Source organism: Amblyomma americanum, chromosome 2 (genome assembly GCF_052857255.1).
Source record: "Amblyomma americanum isolate KBUSLIRL-KWMA chromosome 2, ASM5285725v1, whole genome shotgun sequence".
Lineage (NCBI taxonomy): Eukaryota > Metazoa > Arthropoda > Arachnida > Ixodida > Ixodidae > Amblyomma > Amblyomma americanum.
In genome coordinates, this window is record NC_135498.1 from 210115191 (window position 1) to 210134284 (window position 19094).

At 45.4% G+C, this 19094-nt stretch overlaps 1 protein-coding gene across 4 annotated transcripts in view; it reads right to left on the reverse strand.

Annotated features, from left to right (window-relative positions):
• Window positions 1-306: 306 nt before the first annotated feature.
• The window catches only part of LOC144122121 (rifampicin phosphotransferase-like), a 798972-nt gene continuing 780184 nt past the window's right edge, over window positions 307-19094 (reverse strand). For all 4 annotated transcript variants that reach the window (XM_077655660.1, XM_077655659.1, XM_077655661.1 and 1 more), the window contains 6 exons: window positions 15811-15889; window positions 12031-12082; window positions 11615-11691; window positions 10437-10539; window positions 1115-1189; window positions 307-460 (listed from right to left, as the gene is read on the reverse strand). In XM_077655660.1, coding sequence (XP_077511786.1) covers window positions 402-460; window positions 1115-1189; window positions 10437-10539; window positions 11615-11691; window positions 12031-12082; window positions 15811-15889 — 445 coding nt within the window. In that variant the 3' untranslated portion in view covers window positions 307-401. The remainder of the gene's footprint in view (window positions 461-1114; window positions 1190-10436; window positions 10540-11614; window positions 11692-12030; window positions 12083-15810; window positions 15890-19094) is intronic.

The following is a 19094-nucleotide window of genomic DNA, read 5'->3' on the forward strand; positions in this document are numbered from 1 at the left end:
ATCCTTTACCTGAGCTGATATTGCACAGCACAGGGAATGCTTTTGCGTTTCGCCTTCATTGAAGTAGCTTGTCGGTGTTAAAGTGTGGCACGCAGACTTTCAGACCTTTTAGCACAGCGTATAACGCGAGGCAGTCAGACTACGGTCACTTTGTCTCAGCATGGTTCACGGTAAGCTTTCTTTCTCGAAAATTAGGGTTAGTTAGTTATATTGATTTTAATGGCGCAAAAGCAACTTAGGCTATGATGCGCCAAACACACGCCGAAAATTAGGATACAGGCTTTAGTGAAGGAAAACACAATGATAATTTATGATGGCTTGTCTTTATATTTTTTCTACGCAAATGAAAACAAAAAGCTCAGCACAGAAAGAGAAGATAAGACGCCTGATGATGTCCACAGTTACACCGCTACAATCTCTTCCAGAGTTCCCTTCGTCCCGTCGAGCCGAACCATGGATCCTGCAGGTGAGACAGATTGTGAACTTGCAACTTTGTTATAAATATGGGTATCTCTTTCTGCAAAAGAAATGCCACATTTTTAAATATTGCAAAAAAGAGAGAGCTGAAACAATTTTCTAGTGCCCACTGATTCCGCCACTGTATTTTAAACTTAATTTCTCAAATACTATTTCTGCTAAATATATGAAGTACAGGGAAGGCAATACTTGAGCACTTAATGTACTGGCAGAAAGCAAATATGGAAGATCCAGATACGCAGCGGAAATATCATAGCTGAAAAGAGGTCCGTAAAAAAAAAAACCAAACCAGGAGTATCTAGGGCATAAAAATGGGAATGATAATTTATGCTAATTTCCAAAATGCGAGTTTTGAATGGTGAATTTCGCCAATTAAGAAACGCCATAGGGTGGCCATCTGGATAATTCAATTCGTGGCTGAATAAGTTAAGAATATAATGGCTTGACAGATCTGTACGCGTAAATCACCGGTTGGATGTTGCACTCCCGGCGCTGTACAGCAGAGTACACCCCTTCGAGCGAAGGGTTATTCCGACGCCGCTACTATGTAATCTCCTGCTGAGGGAGGCCGCGGAGAGCAGGCAGTTTTGGTCAGCGGTTCGCAAATGCCGACGGACGACCGGCGGTGCAGCCTCACCTGGCCTGATGACGTACGTAGCTCCAGAAGCCCCAACGACACAAGGGATGCCGTACTCGCGAGCCACCACGGCTCCTGCAAGTCCAAAACATGAAAGCAGCTTCGTTGGTGCACGTTACGTTTCTTTCAGTGCGCTAGCGCCTATAGTGGCCATTCCCCGCATTTTAGCATTGTGCGCTTGTTTGTCTCAAGCCGGTTTTGTGGCAGGCTGGTCACCTGCCCACCGGGCGGTGAAAAACCTGCCAAACGTGTCCAGTGGCAGCGCATTTAATCGTCAGAGGCTGCTCGCGAGGAGCAACCTGGGTCGCAACCCAACCCAAGTCCACCTGATGGCAAAAGCTGTCATGGCACTTGCCTTCGGCTAGAGCGCCACTTCCGAATGTGCAGCCGGTGGTAACCAGGCGAGAACCTGTGTCGTTCCGCCACTGCTCACCTGGGCGCTGGTTCGCTTACTTGAAAAGGTGTAGCCGGTGGTAACCAGGGGAGAACCTGGGATGCTAATTAGGCGGAACTGCCCCTATGCGCACCGAGCAAAGCGGAATGAGCAGCGGTGGTTATGAGGAGAACGTGACACCAATGTTGCTTGCACTGTCGCTAAACAGAAGAAATGGGGATGGTAATTAGGGGTTAGCCTGGTGCCACCTAGTAGGTGTCAGCTCCAACCGACAACTGACATGATTTGGTGATTTGGATGATTCGGTCCTACCACACCAACAACCACCTTAATCTAGCAGTGCACCGCAGCACCGAAGCACGTCATGCTAGCGCACGTACCCGTATTTAGCCTAATTACCCAAATAGAGTGACATTTTTTGTTACACCAAGCACGTGCTCCTTGAAAAAATCACTCACGGTTGCCATGCTACCGCATTGGCGGCCTTTTTAAAGCCGTAAGCCTTACTTGCCCCATTGAGCAGAAACCCGTTCCTCTGTGTGTGTGTGGGAGGGAGGGGGGGCGGTGACACTCCATGGTACCCATAAAGATGGCATTCTCACGGAGCCTGGCAGGCTGCTGTTAATGTAATGTGGTCGCGTCAGGTGGTTTGGCACAACCTGGATCGCATAGTTCCCACTGGAGGATGCAGCTGCCATCTCAGGACAGTGGCACACCGCTTAGCCGCTGGGAATTACAGTTCGGCTGCAGCCACTTCAGCATGGCCTTGGACAGACACCAGTGCCGCGAAGCGCTGTTGTCAGTCCAAAACATGCACTCGACAATTCGTATTATGTTTGCTGGTGGTGGCACGCGCCTTGCATTTTGTCGGCCTTGTTGCTCCTTAAGTAAAAAAAAAATTCTGACAAATTGCCTGCAGAACCGTGGACGTGTCTCTCGTGCCCCGACTCTGACTATGACCTATTGCAGCGTTCTTTCTCCGCAAGGTGTATTTCTAACGATTCATTAATTTTTCATTTCAGTAATCATGTGCCATTTCTCGCTACTCCCGCTGACGGAGGTCATGGAAGAACACGTCAGTCTGGCCATAGCAGGAACACGCTGATGATGAAACTGGCGGACCAGCGGCGACGCCAACGAATGACAGATCAGGACAGCGTCTGTGACACGCCTGACGAGCTTTATTGAGGATAATTGCACTTCTGCGAAGAAACTCAGTATAGAACGAACGGGCTGAGCATGGCGCTGCGGCTCGCCTGACCCGGTGCACCAATGGTAGAAGGGCTGACGGTGGTTCCGCAAGCATACCTCCCGTTCTGTTACTGGCCGTTTCCTACTGACCTCCTATTCCTTTCCTCGCGACTTACGGTACGGCAACACGCGAGGAAATACAAGTATTCCTCTAAAAACACACGGCCTGCGGTTAACCATAGAGCGTCTCTGCTGACTGCAGGATTACAAACACCGTTATTCTTGGAGGCCCGTCAACGTGTCGACTGACATACTAAAGTGACAATCAACGTATGAATTGCCCTTTGGTAACGTTTAAAAGACTTTTTCTGCGTGAAAAGGCCACCACTTCGCTCTGACAATTGCAATATATCCCTGATTTCTCCCCTCTGTGAACGCGGACATCGTTACCTTACTCTTGCGACGTGTGTGGCACCAGCACCGGAGGAAAAACGACCCGTCGTTCTGTGAATTAGAGGCCACCATCCAATAGAAAAGCATTTTTATCACTGATAGATTTTATAAAAAAATCGCTACATCACAATTTTTTTGCGATGAAGCCCGAATGATCAACCTTTAACGTTATTACAGGGATCGTCGTTTACGAACGTTGAGACAGTATGCCTTGCCTGCGCTTATAAAAATTACTTCGCACGGCGGCTTCAGGCGGGCTCACCTTGTGGAATGCGAAGACGGTGAATCTACGCGTTCTCGTATCTCGACAGCATTCCAGGCTGAAATTCCGAGGATTGTTCTTGTCACCGTCAAAACAGTCTCTCTAGTGAAAGCGATGGGCCGGTAATGGCTTGCCACTAATGTGTTTGCCCAGCTCGCAAATTAGGTGCACTAAAAGAATGGAAGCTTGGGCGAATTGGTGACGGTTTACTTGCCACATAGCACTAAGCAGACCGCGACACAGGGAGACAAGCAGGACGGGCGCTAACATCAACAAACAAAGCAAGATCTCTCTTAAATAGGAGACAGTGCGGCTAATAGGAATGTTACTTATGTACAGCTCATACTGCTCCAAAGCGTCCATGCCCTCGGAAATGCATCTGTCATTTTTCCGAATCACCAGCAAAACGGGAGGCATAGTGAACCATTGAGACCAGTTCTGGGGCTGTTTTCTTGGGCGGAACGGCGAACTTTGGCCCTAGTCTAAGCACACGGGACACTTCACGAGGAAGGGAAATTCCGTCTTTGCAGTAGACGTTGCCCACAGGGAGGAGACACCTCACAGCTGACAGGCCTTGTACCCAGATGAATTCCGTGGACCTGATGATGACGAGGTGTTCTCGGAAAGCCTGCTCACTTCGAGAAGGGCCACACACTGCTTGTAGTCGGAGGTGCAGAGCGTTCTTGGGAAGGCGGGTTATATCCTGCCATTTTGACCTCATGATGTTGCATATCCTGACACCGCGTCCATTGGATGGCAGATAACCGCCAAACCACCAAAGCAGTTCAGGTGGTAGAATCTTTTGTCGAATGCAGAATTCGAGCACCATCGATTAACATGTAGCCATGACAATGACGGAGACTAGAGTGCACGGATGCAAAGACACAAATGGAAAAAGGCCCTTTCTAAAAGAAATAAAATTAAACAAAAGAAATAAAAATGAAAACTGTTTGAATAATCGCCAATATATGATAATATTACTACCACCAAGTACGCCTTCCAAGCAGATAACTTTGTCCGCGTTGATCTTTTGTATAATTTTAAATTATTGCAAAAAATTTATTTTTCCACGGCGTCAGTTTTGAATTTTTACTCTGCCCTAGAATATTTTTGGACACGCGTCGTGCTAACATACATACAAGAAGTACTAACTCATGGAATATACGCTGTTTTCGCGCCGATTAAAAATTACAAATGTTGTCTTATCTGCCCCATGTTTTAAACACATATCAACATACAACGGGATATACAAAAGCTGAGGTGAGGAAATATTTTGTTCAAATGCCATTCTATGTCTCCACTTGTTGATTGTTGAACGTTTGCTTGAGTGCTAATGTATATTTCTTTCAACATATGTATGACCTTTTCAGCGTTCTCATTTTTAAACATTATTCGAGTCAGTGTATATATATGTCGGGTGTTTTCTTTATTTAATCTACTACTGTATAAGTGACTGGCATTGCAGAATGTCCTGTACCGCTCATGTGCTACTGCTTGTCGGGGTTTCCTGAAACCAGTCAAGCTGCCCAGGCAACGTTTAGCCAGGAAACGCTCCAGTTGAACCTGAAAATAAACTTGTTTACTTAGTGACTTATAGTTTGCAATTTATGAGAGCTAAAAAACGCAGTACAACTATCAGAGAGGGACTAAGAAAAGACGGACACCACAGCGCATAACTTTTACCAGCTGGCGCAGCTTTTCCTTCTGCGGATGTGAGAGAGTAGGACTGTCTTCTGTTCACCTCTGTCAGTTGAATTGGTTGGTATATCATTGCTGGTGGTGGTACAGAAGAAAGATGACGAGTACGCCACACGGCCGTTTTCGTCCCCGCCTTGGCTATGCGTCATTAAGCCTGATGACATCATCATTATCATCGTCATCGTCATCATTTTTTTTTTGTACGCGCTCGCCTGCTTACCCTTCATTTCGTCGTTCGTTTGTTTTGTGCTGTGCCACACGTAGTCAAGTATACAGTCCCAATATACGCGCATAGGCACTACACACCCAAGCGGCACGCATTCTGTGTTTTCTTAAACAGCATCCAGAACTCAGAGGACTGCAGTGCTGACATTTTGAAAATTACATATGGAGGGAGTGCACCTTGACAGCGTGATTAGATTTGTAAATGGTTGCTTTGTTAATACTTTGAAACCTCTTCGTTTCCAAATGCGACCAATTTCTTGGCGCTCAACATTGCGCCAATACCCAAGCAATCCGGCGGTCAAATACACTGTCACGTCCGCAGTATGAAAAACTGCGCAAAATGCTAAATGTTATGCGTTTTAAAGAGCGCTAAAACAGGAATTCGCAGCAAGGGTCACACAAAAGCGCTTGTGCGCATAAGGCTCTGGCAACCGCCGAGGAAATTTTGTACTGGAGAACGTCCAAATAAAAAGAATCTTGTGGATATACGGGCAATTCAACCAAGATCTTTCAGACTGCGACCTGAGTGCGCGCAGAACACGCTACGAAGGCTCTTTATTTATTGCGCGAATATAGTGCTGAAAAGAAAAATCTAGGCACGCTTACGCCACCATAGATTGTCATTCGAACTGAATAGAAGTGGACCTAGTGAATGCCTTGTGGTCTATGACTTCGAAAAGTGTCCGTGTACAAATGTGTACATGAGTAATACCCTAAGAAGTGCGGCACGACGTTGTCGCGTTCCGCTCTTAAACGCGAAACTTAAGCGTCCGCCAGCTTTTCCCTTCATTTCGGGGCAAAATTCGTGAGCAAATGAGTTGCATCGCAAACTGCGTGCCTCATTTGGGACAACATACGCAAATTATTCAGGTAGAGTTGGAAGAACTCGGTAATATGTATGTTTATATTTGTGAAGGGGCAAGCAAAATGAGCACTCGAATTGGATTAACAGGCGTCTCCACAATTATCACACTAACATGCTTTGCCGACACAAACAATTCTATCCTACACATTACACGTAACAACAAGGAAGATTCTTCATTAGAGTGACCCATAAAGGTGCTCATAATATAGTATTCTCCTCTGGATATAGGAGGACAAAGAAATGAAGCCTCTAGGAATACATGTTCTTTTCGGGTCAAAGCCAAACAGAAGCAAAGAGCTTTATTTTACTTGTTTTAGACCCAGTATTGGCGATACTTTTGCGCATAGAAGCGTTTTGCATGGCAAAATTATTGATTTTTACAACACTTTTTTGTAACATCTAGGCCATTGCATGCAAAATCAACTGAAGTATCAGAAGTTAAAATATTTAAAATGTTTAAATGTTAAAATGAGACATTTGAGCAAATTCTCGCCTATCACCACCTCCCAATCTTTGGGGGATAATAGGTGGGGTCCCTCGAGCATCTTGCTCCCAGGGCTTAAAAATTACGAATAGATTTTGTTAGCATACACCACGCTGGATGGCGTCTGCACCAGTTCATCTGACAGCGATTAAAGCTAGTAATAGCATAAGGACAAAGGCAGTGCACGGATTTACTATTTAGCGAGAATTCAAGCACAATATAACGTATTAGGCAAACCGACCTTGTTATGCTGTCTGTGGCGTCCTCATCCCGTTGCTACGGCGGAGGCACTAGTAGTGGTGTTCAGATTAATTTTGAGCCCCAAAGAATCCTTGGTGTGCGCTAACCTCTCGCAGCACACAGACGTGTTTGCATTTTGCCTCCATCGAAATACGGCTGCCGGAGGAGGGATTCGATCCAGATACCTCCAGATCCCTCCACAGGCTAACGCTGCAGGCCACTTTACAGGCGATATAGCCTATCATCATGAGGAGCAAAAACGCAAAACAGGACGGGACCGAGGTGGGCGACAGCACAGGGCGGTACTGACAACTGAACGTTTATTGAAGAACATTAGAATTTATTTGTATCAGTCACGCGTATAACTTGGCAAACAATGATAAAAAGAAGAGGCATGCGAAAACAATTCAAAGACCCTCTAAGTTCAAGAGCAAGGCAATTGCTCTTTCAGAGGAACTGAACCTGCAGACGCTAATAAAGCAGGTGTCGGGAAGCAAGACTGATGTACTGAACACCTTCTTTACGGCAAAGACCCGTAGAGACCAGAATGGAAGCTTGGCCGAGTTGGTGACAGTTCACTTGCCACTAAGCGCTAAACTGACACGGACGCAGGGAGACACAAAGGACGAGCGCTGACTTACAAGTGAACTTTTATTGCATGAAAACAGGCCTTATAAGCACTTTTTAATAGTGAAAAAGATATATAGGAAGCACTCAAGCAACGTTATCGTCGAAGAAGATTTACAAATTAGCAGCCCTGAAATGCATTCCTTTGTCAGATAAAAGCAATGAGGCAGCACTGACGCACGTATACATATGGAAATACATAGCGCAGACAGGCAGATGCCTCAAGGACAGGTTGCTAAGGTTGCAGTCTGGGAATGTTGGTGATTCATGATGGAATTGTACAGGTTCCGAGAACATAACAACGATGTCAGGAATGGTGTCAACTGGCATCTTGCTGGCCACATCGACGCAAAAGAAAAAAATTGAAAAGCAAAGAAGAGTCCTGATTTTTATCCGGATTTTAAAAGGTCTCTTGTCATTGGTTGCCGCAGAGATCAGCTTGCAAGGGAAATCATAGAGGCATTCAATATACTACCGCAAAAAGAAGATACCTGCGTCAGTGCTGCCTCAGTGTTTTTATCTCACAAAGAAATGCATTTCATGTCTGCTAATCCGTAAATGTTGTTCGACGATAACTTTGTTTGAGTGCGTCCTATAGCTCTCCATCACTGTTAAGAAAGTGCTTATATTACCTGGTTTCATGCAATAAATGTTCCCTTGTAAGTTAACGATCATCCTGTTTGTCTCCCTGCGTCTGTGTCTTTTTAGCGTTATGCGGCAAGTGAACCGTCACCAACTCGCCCAAGCTTCCATTCTGGCAAATTTTTTTCTTTTACAAAGGGCCTTTTTCTATGTGTGTCTTTGCATCCGTGGACTATAATATTCATCATTGTCATGGCTGCGTGCAAATTGATGGTGCTCAGATTCTACTTTCGACACAAGATCCTACCGTCTGAACTGCGCTGGTGGTTCGGTGGCTATCTGCCATCCCATGGACACGGTGTCAGGACATGCAGGATCAAGAGATCAAAATGGCAGGATATAGCCCGCCTTCACAAGAACGCTCTACACCTCTGACTGCAAGCAGTGTGTGGCCCTTCTCGAAGTGAGCAGGCCTTCCGGGAACACCTCGTCATCGCTGAAAGGTCTACGGAATTCTTCTGGCAAAAAGTACTGCCAGCTCTAAGGCCTCTGCTTCCTAAGAAGGGATGCACAGCGGTGAGCAGCGTCTACTGCACAGAATAAATTTCTCTTCCTCGTGAAGTGTCCCGTGTGCTTGGACTAGGGTAAAAGTTCACCGTTCCGCCCAAGAAAACAGCCCCAGAACTGGTCGCAAAGGTTCACCATGCCTCCCGTTTTGCTGCTGACTCGGAAAAAGAAAAATGCATTTCTGAGGGCGTGGACGCTGTGTAGCAGTACGAACAGGCCAAATGTAACATTCGTATTCGCCGCACTGTCTCCTTTTTAAGAGAGAACTCGCTTTGTTTGTTGATGCTAGCGCCCGTGCTGTTTGTCTCCCTGGGTCCCTGTCTGTTCAGCGATAAGGAAACTTCGCATGGGTACCTTGTTGACATTTTACGCTACGCTGTCCTAAACATGAAAGCCGAGTGCACTGTCAGTAAGGAAAAAATTGCAAAAAAATGAGCGGAATGTCTCGGAAAGTAGAAGAGTTGTGAAAATTGATTGGGTGACGTGGCAGACCATTTAAAAACCTTAAATAACCTTTTATTGTTTACGACGAAAAGGTTTATATTATTAAGGTAGCGTAATTCAAGGCATGCCAACAGGAGGTTTTAGCCTGTCTAGAATTCTGAAAACAAATAACACGGCAGCCTGCAGGGGGACAGAAAGCAGCTTGGCGGAAACAACGAGACTGCGGTGATCGGAAGCGTCCCCGATGTCGCAAAGACGTTTCACAGCCCGACTCGCGCGGTCAGCACGAGGTCGCTCGACCAGCTAGCTCGAAAACAGAAACATGAACAAATTAAAATGGTGTCACCGCAGGGAATCAGATCTTGCGACGTACGCTGCGTCCATGATTATTATTTTCCGTTTTATTGCTGTTTTTTTCGTCTTTGTATGAGAGACAAATTCTTTAGGAGTATTCAGCAACTTCAATTATTTTTTATGTCCTTTTGTTCATGACAACTTTGTGCTTTTGCAATCAGTGCCGGCAAGGCTATGTACTCGGCCAGGATAGTGTTCCGTGAATGTACTCCAAACGGAGTGAACGTTAAGAGGGATTCAAATTGGGCTAGTTGTATTCGTTCCATGTTATGATTATGCTTTTGAGAACACTTAAACACTTGAGAGAAACAACGCATCCCTAATATTTTTTCTTTCCATTGTGCGTTCAAGTGTTCTCAAAAGCGCAATATAAAAGGGGGTGCCCAAACGGAGCGCACTCTTATGCGAGTGTACTCCGATTGCGCCTTTTGGTTTGCCAGAGAACACTTACTGAGGAGGACACTCCCGTAAGTGAACTTCACTTGCAGGTTTCACAGGGGTATCATTAACGTCACCTAGCGGGGTTGGCGGAATTCTCTATGGACGTCAATAGTAGTTTGCACTTACATCATTTGCGGACTAATCAAGAGTTCGTTCGCGTGAAGAATGTCTGATTTGAAATTTTTGCGCATTTATCTCTGAATCAAGGTACAGTTAGATGCGCCATTTACTTAGAGTAGAGGGCGCTTTCACTGAAGAAAGACGGACGTAGCGCCATCGAAAGCACCAGGGTCCCCTGAGTGACCAGCATAGAAACGATGCCAGTAGCCGAAGTTGAAGAGAGCAACAGCCGCGCACAAGCTCCCTTTATATTTCCGCCTGTCGACCACGCAGTAAGTTCCGTGCATTGCTATAAGTGCAATGACCCAGCTAAACGGGCAAATTGAGCCGCATAAATTAAGGAGTGGCCACCAACAGCGGGGGAACCAAGCTCACCGTGCGAGATGAGTCCTCCGAGCTCGGTGATAACACCAGACAGCAGGGGAAAAAAGGGGCTCCAGGCGATGTCCGTGCAGTAGGCCACGAGCACGTCGCCCCTCTGCGCAGCAAGCGGTTTTTTTGCGGCTCCAACAAGAAATGAGGCACTCTTCACACTCCCTCACTATTCCCGCTGTTCTTAATACATAGCCCCCTAATTAATCGTAGAGAAAACTTTGTGTTCTCTGCTCATGCCCAGAATTCGTATTTATGATTGGGCATATATACCTCCCGTTGGTAACTAAGCCGGGTTCAAAACAGACGTAGGTGGAAGCAGATTGTTACGAATATGAGAGAGGTCTGCCTGCCTATTAACCTGGTATGCTACACACCATGAGGGTGATAGAAGAGGGTGAAAAAGAGGAGAAAAAAGATAGAAAGAAAAAGTGAAAGGTGAAATCAAGCATGCACAATACTCACGCGCTCATAAAAACACAGGGCCTTCAAAGGGTTTCTACCAGACCCGTGTCCCTAAGAAAAACTAGTAATGCATTTGTCCCGCTCTCCAGTCACAGGAGGACATCCTGAAGAAGTCCTAACCACTTAACAATGCTCTGCGTTGACTATTAAAAAATTAGGCTGCGAATCAGCTCATATTATCGTGGATATACAAAGCGAAAGGTGTCTTCGCTCATTGTGTTCATTGCCGTTGGCAACATTCTAGACTCCGATGATTTTGAGGAAGGGAAGGGCGCATAACTGGCTCTCTGGGTTAGTAGACGCCTCAATAGCCCTTTGAGGTACGTGGAGGTGGTGAGAGAGAGTGATGTGGGCTGCATGGAATTGAAAATTGGTTATTAAGAAAAGGAAATGGCGCAGTAACTGTCTCACGTATATCGGTGGACACCTGAACTGCGCTGTAAACAGCGGATGCGGCCGCTACGACTCCCGGCGTAACGGTGGCATTGCACATGGTTGTGACGTCACGTATCTCGGATCTAAGTTTGCTCAATCCTGCTAGGCCTGTAAAGCTTTAGCTTGAAAATTTGGGAATGGCAGGCCAAGTGTTTAAGATTTTTGACGCAGATGCATTTGACGTGCTTGCAGCCAGTTTATTTCAACATTATGGGTGACAAGAAGGCATAGATTTTACTTTTAATGGCAGTGTTATGCGTGTGGCAGCCACTGGGCCTCACCTGTATTTGAGCCGCTTCTTCGATGGTGTGCACAACTCTAGCAGGGCCCTCTGCGATGCCACCACTCACCGGCGTCCCTGCGAGGAAGCCAAAGTGACCTGCAAAACTCGGTTTCTCAGCCCTTCGGAGCGGAGAGATGTTACTGACGAAAGCGAGTGTTCAACGGCGAGTGGCGATATGCTCGCTGCTTCATACCAGCCGCGTGTTACAGCCGCCTCTCGGAAGAGCTTATCCCCAGCTTCTTAAAGGCTGCAAAAGTTGCAACGATATTCGCCGCCTACCATTGATGCCTTTGGAGCGCAGTTTTTTGTTTCAGCTTCCCGTATCCTGCTGTGTGTTGACTAACCCCAATGTCGCCCTGTAGTTTCAGCGGCGTCTTAAGAGCGAGCGCTTAGGTACGTCAGAAGAGTACTTACCTTTGATCAGTGTCTTGGTTTCCAAGCCATTCCTACGTTCGACATCCTCGACCTGAGCAAAAACCATTGCATGAGCCCATGCACGATGGAAACAGCCTTCCATCAAGCTAGCGTTTCTGCTGTAGTATATGCCACCTCTTTGCAGTATTGTGTATAACTGGACGCGGCAGTTTGTGACAGCTCCTTCGTTGAGTCATCAAAGAACTGCATGCGCCTTAATGGGACCATTCAAACCTCGCATGTGCCAGCATTAGAGCAATAAACAAATATTTCGCCTTCCTTACACAACTCCAGCGCCGCCTGTCACGCAATATTGCTGGAACACCACTTTCAGCGTGCGGGCCGAGTTACACTGAGCGTAAGAACTGAGGCGTTACTTGCTGATCGACTTTGAAACTGCTCAGGATGTTGCGCGAAAGCGACAAGCATAGCAGTGTTGTGGACTCTTCTATCTTGAGCACCGTGGCCTCCCATAGGTGCCGCAGTCACTGGCTTTCTGGCTATGACAATTAAAACGGTCCACCTCGAAGCTAGTGCACTTTGCATTCTTTGCTTAGTGGGTTTACGTTTGTAAACTAAGCGTTTAGGTTTTGCTCTCGCAATCAACCGCCTTTGTAGTTTAGGCCTCGTACAAGGAATATTTCAGTCCGGCTTCAGTTCTCTCTGTGATCCTGTAAGAATAAACTGAGCAAATCATGCGATTTAACTACACTATTCCTGTGCGGGCCGCTCGGAAATCAATGTTAGGCCGACTGAAGCAGTCATACACAAAACATGTCCCTAGCATTGTTTAAGCACACGACTAGCGCGACGAGAATACAAAGAACAAATGCGATGAAACTGGGATTATATAATAAATGCCATCAACGCAAATGTCGCATCCCATCGTCGCAGTGCTACTTTCACAAGTGTCTACGGGACCACTGTGTCTCGTTACCGTTCTGAAGTGAGGATGGGCCTCTGAGCGAGCTTTCGTGGAAACTCTCAGAAAACGACGTAGAGCATTAGGACTGCACACGGAAGACGAACAAAAACCATGGGCCAAGCGCATGTCCGTCGTTTTAAGGGCGTTAGCTCTCACTCATCACGTTTCCATATTTAGTGGGGTCTGCTACCCCCTCAGATCCCAGCGCCATCAGTGGCAGCAACTACACATCAAGTTTCGAGATTTCGTGGGGTCTGCTACCACCCTGTGATCACAGCGCGTTCTGTGGCAGGAACTTGAAAACAGCACATCTCGCATTGAGCCTTGTAGCCCCATCTACAATAGCATTGTAGAAACAACCACCTACCGCATGCCAATCATGACGTCACGGTTAAATATTGTGGGTAAAAGTAGAACTATGTGGTTATGACGTCAGGGGACGAAATAGCTTCGGTTTCTTGAATCCAAGATGGCGGCCATCAAAATTGGTTGTGGCGGCTTTTTTTTTTCTCATCGGCGCGAACTAACAAACCATGTTTGTTAGTTAAAGAACCATTACAGCATGTAAATAAGGTGGAAGCTTCGGATTGTTGGAGTGTCATTATCGTTACAGCTCGTCCTCATCTTCTGCTCTGTAACTATAATATGACATGTAAAGTATATAGGTGAAGATTCCAAAGCAAAACTACTGTGCCAGCACCCTCTATAGATCATTGCAACATTAATGAAGAACAGAAAATCTGCCAGTGGCTAACTACCAGAAGCAAGACATAACCAATACCTTGCAGAAACACAGTCACACTTGATAATGACAATGGTACTGAAACCATAGCAAGACTTTGCGCATGTCCTTCGAAACGTGTAAAGATGATGAAGTTTTGAATGAAAATGACGCTGCGCGCCAAAATTAAATGGCTGCAAAATATGACGTTAGTTTTCTGCATTAGTACTGCGCTGCATCTTCAAGCAATGCGCCAACTTGTCTTTAAGCTTGTCAGTCGAGAAAATTTGCCTGTTGTGTGGTGCATGCGGAGTCTGCACCTTCGCTGAGGGGACGCCATGTGTACTAGCCTCCTTCCGCGGACCTCACCCATCTCCATATCCAAGGTTTGTGTTACAAACCCGTCCCGTTGGCACACCCGTGTGGGGAGCTTTTCCTCGAACGAACTCAGCTAGCCCTCAAGCTTGAAGAACCTATGCTCACACGAAGAGCCGTCGAGGGTCTCGGAACGTTCAATGACTGCCTGAAGCCGCCTTCGCTGCTGCAAGGAGTCTCTTAGTGGATCTGGCAGAGTTTGTGAGGGTTTGGAACGGAATTCGGCCATTCTGGTGTAGCCTTCACCATCACCTTTTATATGAATACATCGTTTATACCCTGGCCCTCAGTCCCTAGTGGCTGCGAACCTCGTACTTACCAAGGCGGTGGTCAGACATCTTATGCAGGGGAGAGTGCTAAGAAACTATTAATGATGACAGGCCGCCACTAGAAACAAAATTTTGCCGTGAAACGCTAGAACCTTATTCATCGAGGCTAGCGTAACATTTTTTTAAGGAACTGGCGGGTATTAATTGGGATATCATGGTGCTTAGTGAGGTGGGGACGGATGATGCTTGTACACCGTTTAAGGGCCGGCACGTACTACGCTATCGTGGTTTAGCAAACAGGCGAGAGCTAGTTGTGGATTCCTGATAAATAAAGATATAGCTACCAAAGTAGTCGAATTGTAAAGAATTAATCACAGGGCGGAGGTTGCAGAGGCCCACGCACCTAGAGACAGTCATGGCAGTGAGATAGTCGAAATGTTCTATGAAGACGTAGAATCAGCAATGAGTAAATAAAAACGCACTTCACTGAACTGAGGGGCGACACCAATGCCAAGGTATAGGAAAAAACCAGGCAGAAGACCATGCTGTCGGGTACTATAGCATAGCTTCCCGGAATAACTGTGAGGAACTAGTTGCTGAGTTCTCAGAACGAACTAATGTACAAACCATGAGTATCTTATTTTGCGAAAGGGAGGACATGAAGTGGTCTTGGAAGAGCCCGCACGGTGAGATTAAAAACTAACTGCACTTCATAATATCCGCGCATCCTGCCGTAGTGTTGGATGCGCAGGTGCTCGGGAAGAGGAAATGTCATTAGCATACATAGGCTAAGTCTCGAATTAGCCCAGATCTGTAGAGGGAATGCAAGAAACTAGTCAGGAAGGACCACAACAACGACTTAACGCTAAGAGGAAAATAAGAAATTCAGAGCGATGACGTTTCATGAAATGTAGTGGCTGCAAGGTTATCGGCGCTGCAGCCTCATATGCAGTGTAGGAGGCGGGGCCTCGATAAATTAATAAATCAATCAAGTAAGCAAATTGAATCAAGTGCGCTTCAGTCGCCACGGGCCTCTTACTATCTGGACGGAAATGGAAACCACCCGCATTTGAAATGACTGCCAAGTGCAGTTGCACTACTTGTGCCAACTGGCTTCAGGGGATATAATTTAGAATATGGGAGTTTCTCCCTTCGAATGAAACGAAGGAAGCCACGCACACTTCACACCGCATACCGTGGCGGAAGAAATGCCAGTGTTGCCCTGTTGCCTAGCGCTTCGTTTTCTTTGCTCACACGCTACAAAACACTAAACTCTCTTCCGGCACCGGCGTAAGTCATTTTCAGAAGCGTTGCGATCAACACGGTCACCTAAAGGGGCAAAGACGAGCGGCTCTTCAAGCTGAATGACTGCTTCCCTGCGTCCGTGTTGATTGCAGCGCTTCCAAAAATGGCGCATATGCACCAGCTATCCCAGCCCGTCGTCCCCGCATGGTACATGAGTCGCAAGAACTGGCGCTGCAAGCCCTTACCACGCTTGGAATTCCTTTCACAAGTTCCGGAAAGACTCTTTTCTTCATTAGCGGGTGCAGTCTTTCTCTTCGAAGCGCCCTGCAAGCCAGAGATACAGAAGGAGCACAAGGTACGAGAAGCGGCAAGAACAACTTTCTGTTCACTCAGACATTTTTCTTCTGGTTGTGGACGCAATGGTTTATCACTGTTCAATTTATTGCATCCAGTAGTGGTAATAATATTGAATCTTATTATTGCTATTTTTTGTAAAACACTCGAACTCCTTGTACAGGAGGCCCCGACAAATCCGTGGCCATCCGTTATTTAAAAACAGCTCAGGTATATTTCTTCACTAACAAAATACCCGCGTCTCCTCGAGGGCATTATGGCAGTAGAGACAACTTTGAATGAGTTTGTGATTAATCAATACACAGCATATCTTTCAAGAAAAACAGCATCAATACAATCGGTACACATATGGAGACAGTGTTGACGTAGAGTTGAAACAAAATCAAAACAGTAAGCGCAAACTGTCGCAGGAATAGTCGAGAATATTCATCGTCACAATTTTATATTGAAACAGGGTCTTTAGGCAATAATTTCTATGCTAGACAGTTCTGGAAAAGGGAGCACACAAAACTATTCAATTGTAAGTGTATTCCCGCATCTTCCTGAAGTGATCGCGCCTGTCGTAGACGTCAACTGGCTCCAAAAAGCACTTATGCTTATCAGTGCCTGCTTGATTATGAAAGGTGCGATGAAAAGACTAAGCCTTGTACGTTTTCTTTTTGTGTAGTTAGCATTTCTCAACCCGTGGAGAACGGCCTTTAACTTGGTGGCACTTTTGAATGTGTTAAATTTATGTGGTAGAAAAGCCCTCAGCCAGATTTTTCTGCTTTACTAATGTCTGAAATGTATATCTCGGTTTGGTTTGCATATAATATATGCGTAATCGAAGCTCAGCGTCACGTGTAAGAAAAAATTGTTTTTTTTAACATCCTGTTTGAGAGTTCAGCGCTCGTGGTGCCTTCCTTCTTGTCCTTTGCGTTGAGCCCAAGTGTGTGCTGTTTTTTCCGCATGAATTCATTTTAGCCCTTCGTAGCACAGAGTTACACTACGCATCACTTCCTGGCCATGTTTTTCTTGCACGTAAATAAACAACGGTGCACCTAACAACCACTTTCTAGGGTTCTGCCCTCTATCGGGTTAATAAATGAACATACCGGCTCGATTTTCGCCAAGAGGTGTGGGCGCTATACTACGTAAGCTAATATGTAGGTTTCGAATCCGCGCATTCTATTCAAAATGAAGTCGTCTAACAAGATCAGTTCCTTACGCCTGTGAAGCGTCTAAATTCACAGTTTTTTAAAGATCATATCAAATCAACTGAAACCAAATTTTATTTTCCTTTGCACAAAGTACAAGGATGGAGCAGGCGCAAAAAGCTTCTCCTACCAGCAGGTTGACGAGGCGACGGGCCCAATTTATGACAGCAGCAGAAGCATAATATGAAAAAATATCATTCTCAAATTACAAAATGAATGTTACAAATATTCTGTCATACGAAGCATGAAATACAGTGTGGCAAAAAGGAAACATGGGATTGACTGGATGAAGAAGAAAATCACGCTGAGCTCACATTTCGCATTGTTGCATTATATACACCCCAAGGACACCTTGTTTAAAACATCTTTTAGACAGCGTAGTAATATCGACGGACTGATGAGCATAACTGTTGAGGAGAACTGGCCCACTAAAGGTTACGTAGGCATTGCTGTAATGGAGGCTTGTTTTTTTTTTTAAGCGAGATTTTTTGCCTCAGGGCATCTATGATGGGCGAAGGTGCGATGAAAGATGTAGTAGTGAATAAATTAATGAAAAAAGGCTAGCTGATTTGATGAAGTCCAGTAGGGAACGATGGTACGGTCTCTGCGTCCAGGAAATACATGAAGCAGGGTTGCTTGGCGGCTAGTTGATTTGATAAGTATAGCGCGCCAACCTGAAGATAAAGGTTAATGACTGAAGGGCAAAGTTGTTTGGCGGTGTTGGTATATCGAACACATCTGGGTGACGTTTTTATATTTCTGAACAGATTGCTTCAGTGTGGCGATCTTGTAGAAACGGTTATTCTTTTTTAAAGATGTAGTGTACAATGGGGTAAGACGGTAGCTATAATATTCACAAACCTTAATAAGTACAAATCGTTTAAAAAGTTGTTCTGTGTGGTAATAATATTTAACGTTAGGTGAAATTTTGATTACTTTCTTTTCTAACAACAATAATTTGTTTTAGTTCGTTTTAGTTGTAGTTCCCATACCAAATGAGCATACGCCAGTTAGGGAAGAATTAGCAAATTTTACAGTAGTAGCTAATTATTCTGAGGTAATCAATGCCTACATTTGTTTATTATGCCAATAGCTCTGCAAACTTCCTTGTAGGTACCATCAACATGTTGATCCGAAGTTAGGTTACTGCAAAAATGAACAAACAGGACCTTCATACTATTTACAATTTCAAGCCGACTGCTGCCAAGCGCTATTTTAGGGGTGAAAACACATTTCTTGCCATACTTAGTGATGAGAAAACGGTTTAGAAGTGGGCGCAAGTAAATTAAAGCGCGACAAACAGTACGCCTTGTCGTAGCGCTGGTACTACGACGCGTATGGGTTCATAAATTGGAAAAAAGCATCAGAACAGATATACACGTAAGCTGCCCTTTAGAGGTGCTGTCCATGAAAATGGCGGAGCATCATCGCAAAACTTTGAAATAAATTACAGGCTTAGAAAACTCTGCCCAATTGTAAAGGCTTAGAAGCAACGCAGAGGGATCAAGCAGCTGGTGAGGATCAGGTAAAATCAGATCTGTTGAAGGACGGTGCCGAGAATGTGCAAAAAAAGTAGCCATACTGCAACTGCAATGCCTTATGACCTCGTACCGTCAGCTTGGAAAAACGCTTACATCAGCTTGGAAGAACGCTAACATCAGCTTAATCAATAAGAAATGGAACGTGAAATACTTCCAAAATTACAGGTCGATCAGCTTATTCTCTGTTGCTTTCAAAGTATTTACTAAGGTCATCACTATCAGAGTAAGGACAACCTTGCACTTCAATCAACTAAATGATCAGGCAGCCTTTCGTAAAGGATATTGCAGAGTACCCAGTCAAAACGCACTACAGGATTCTAAGACAGAAAATTTCTGTAGTCTTGTCGTATTTTGGGCATGTCTTGTGCAGTCTGTTTTGTCTTCTGTAGTCTGTCTTGTCTTTTGTAGTCCTGTCTTCTGTAGTCTGTCTTGTCTTTT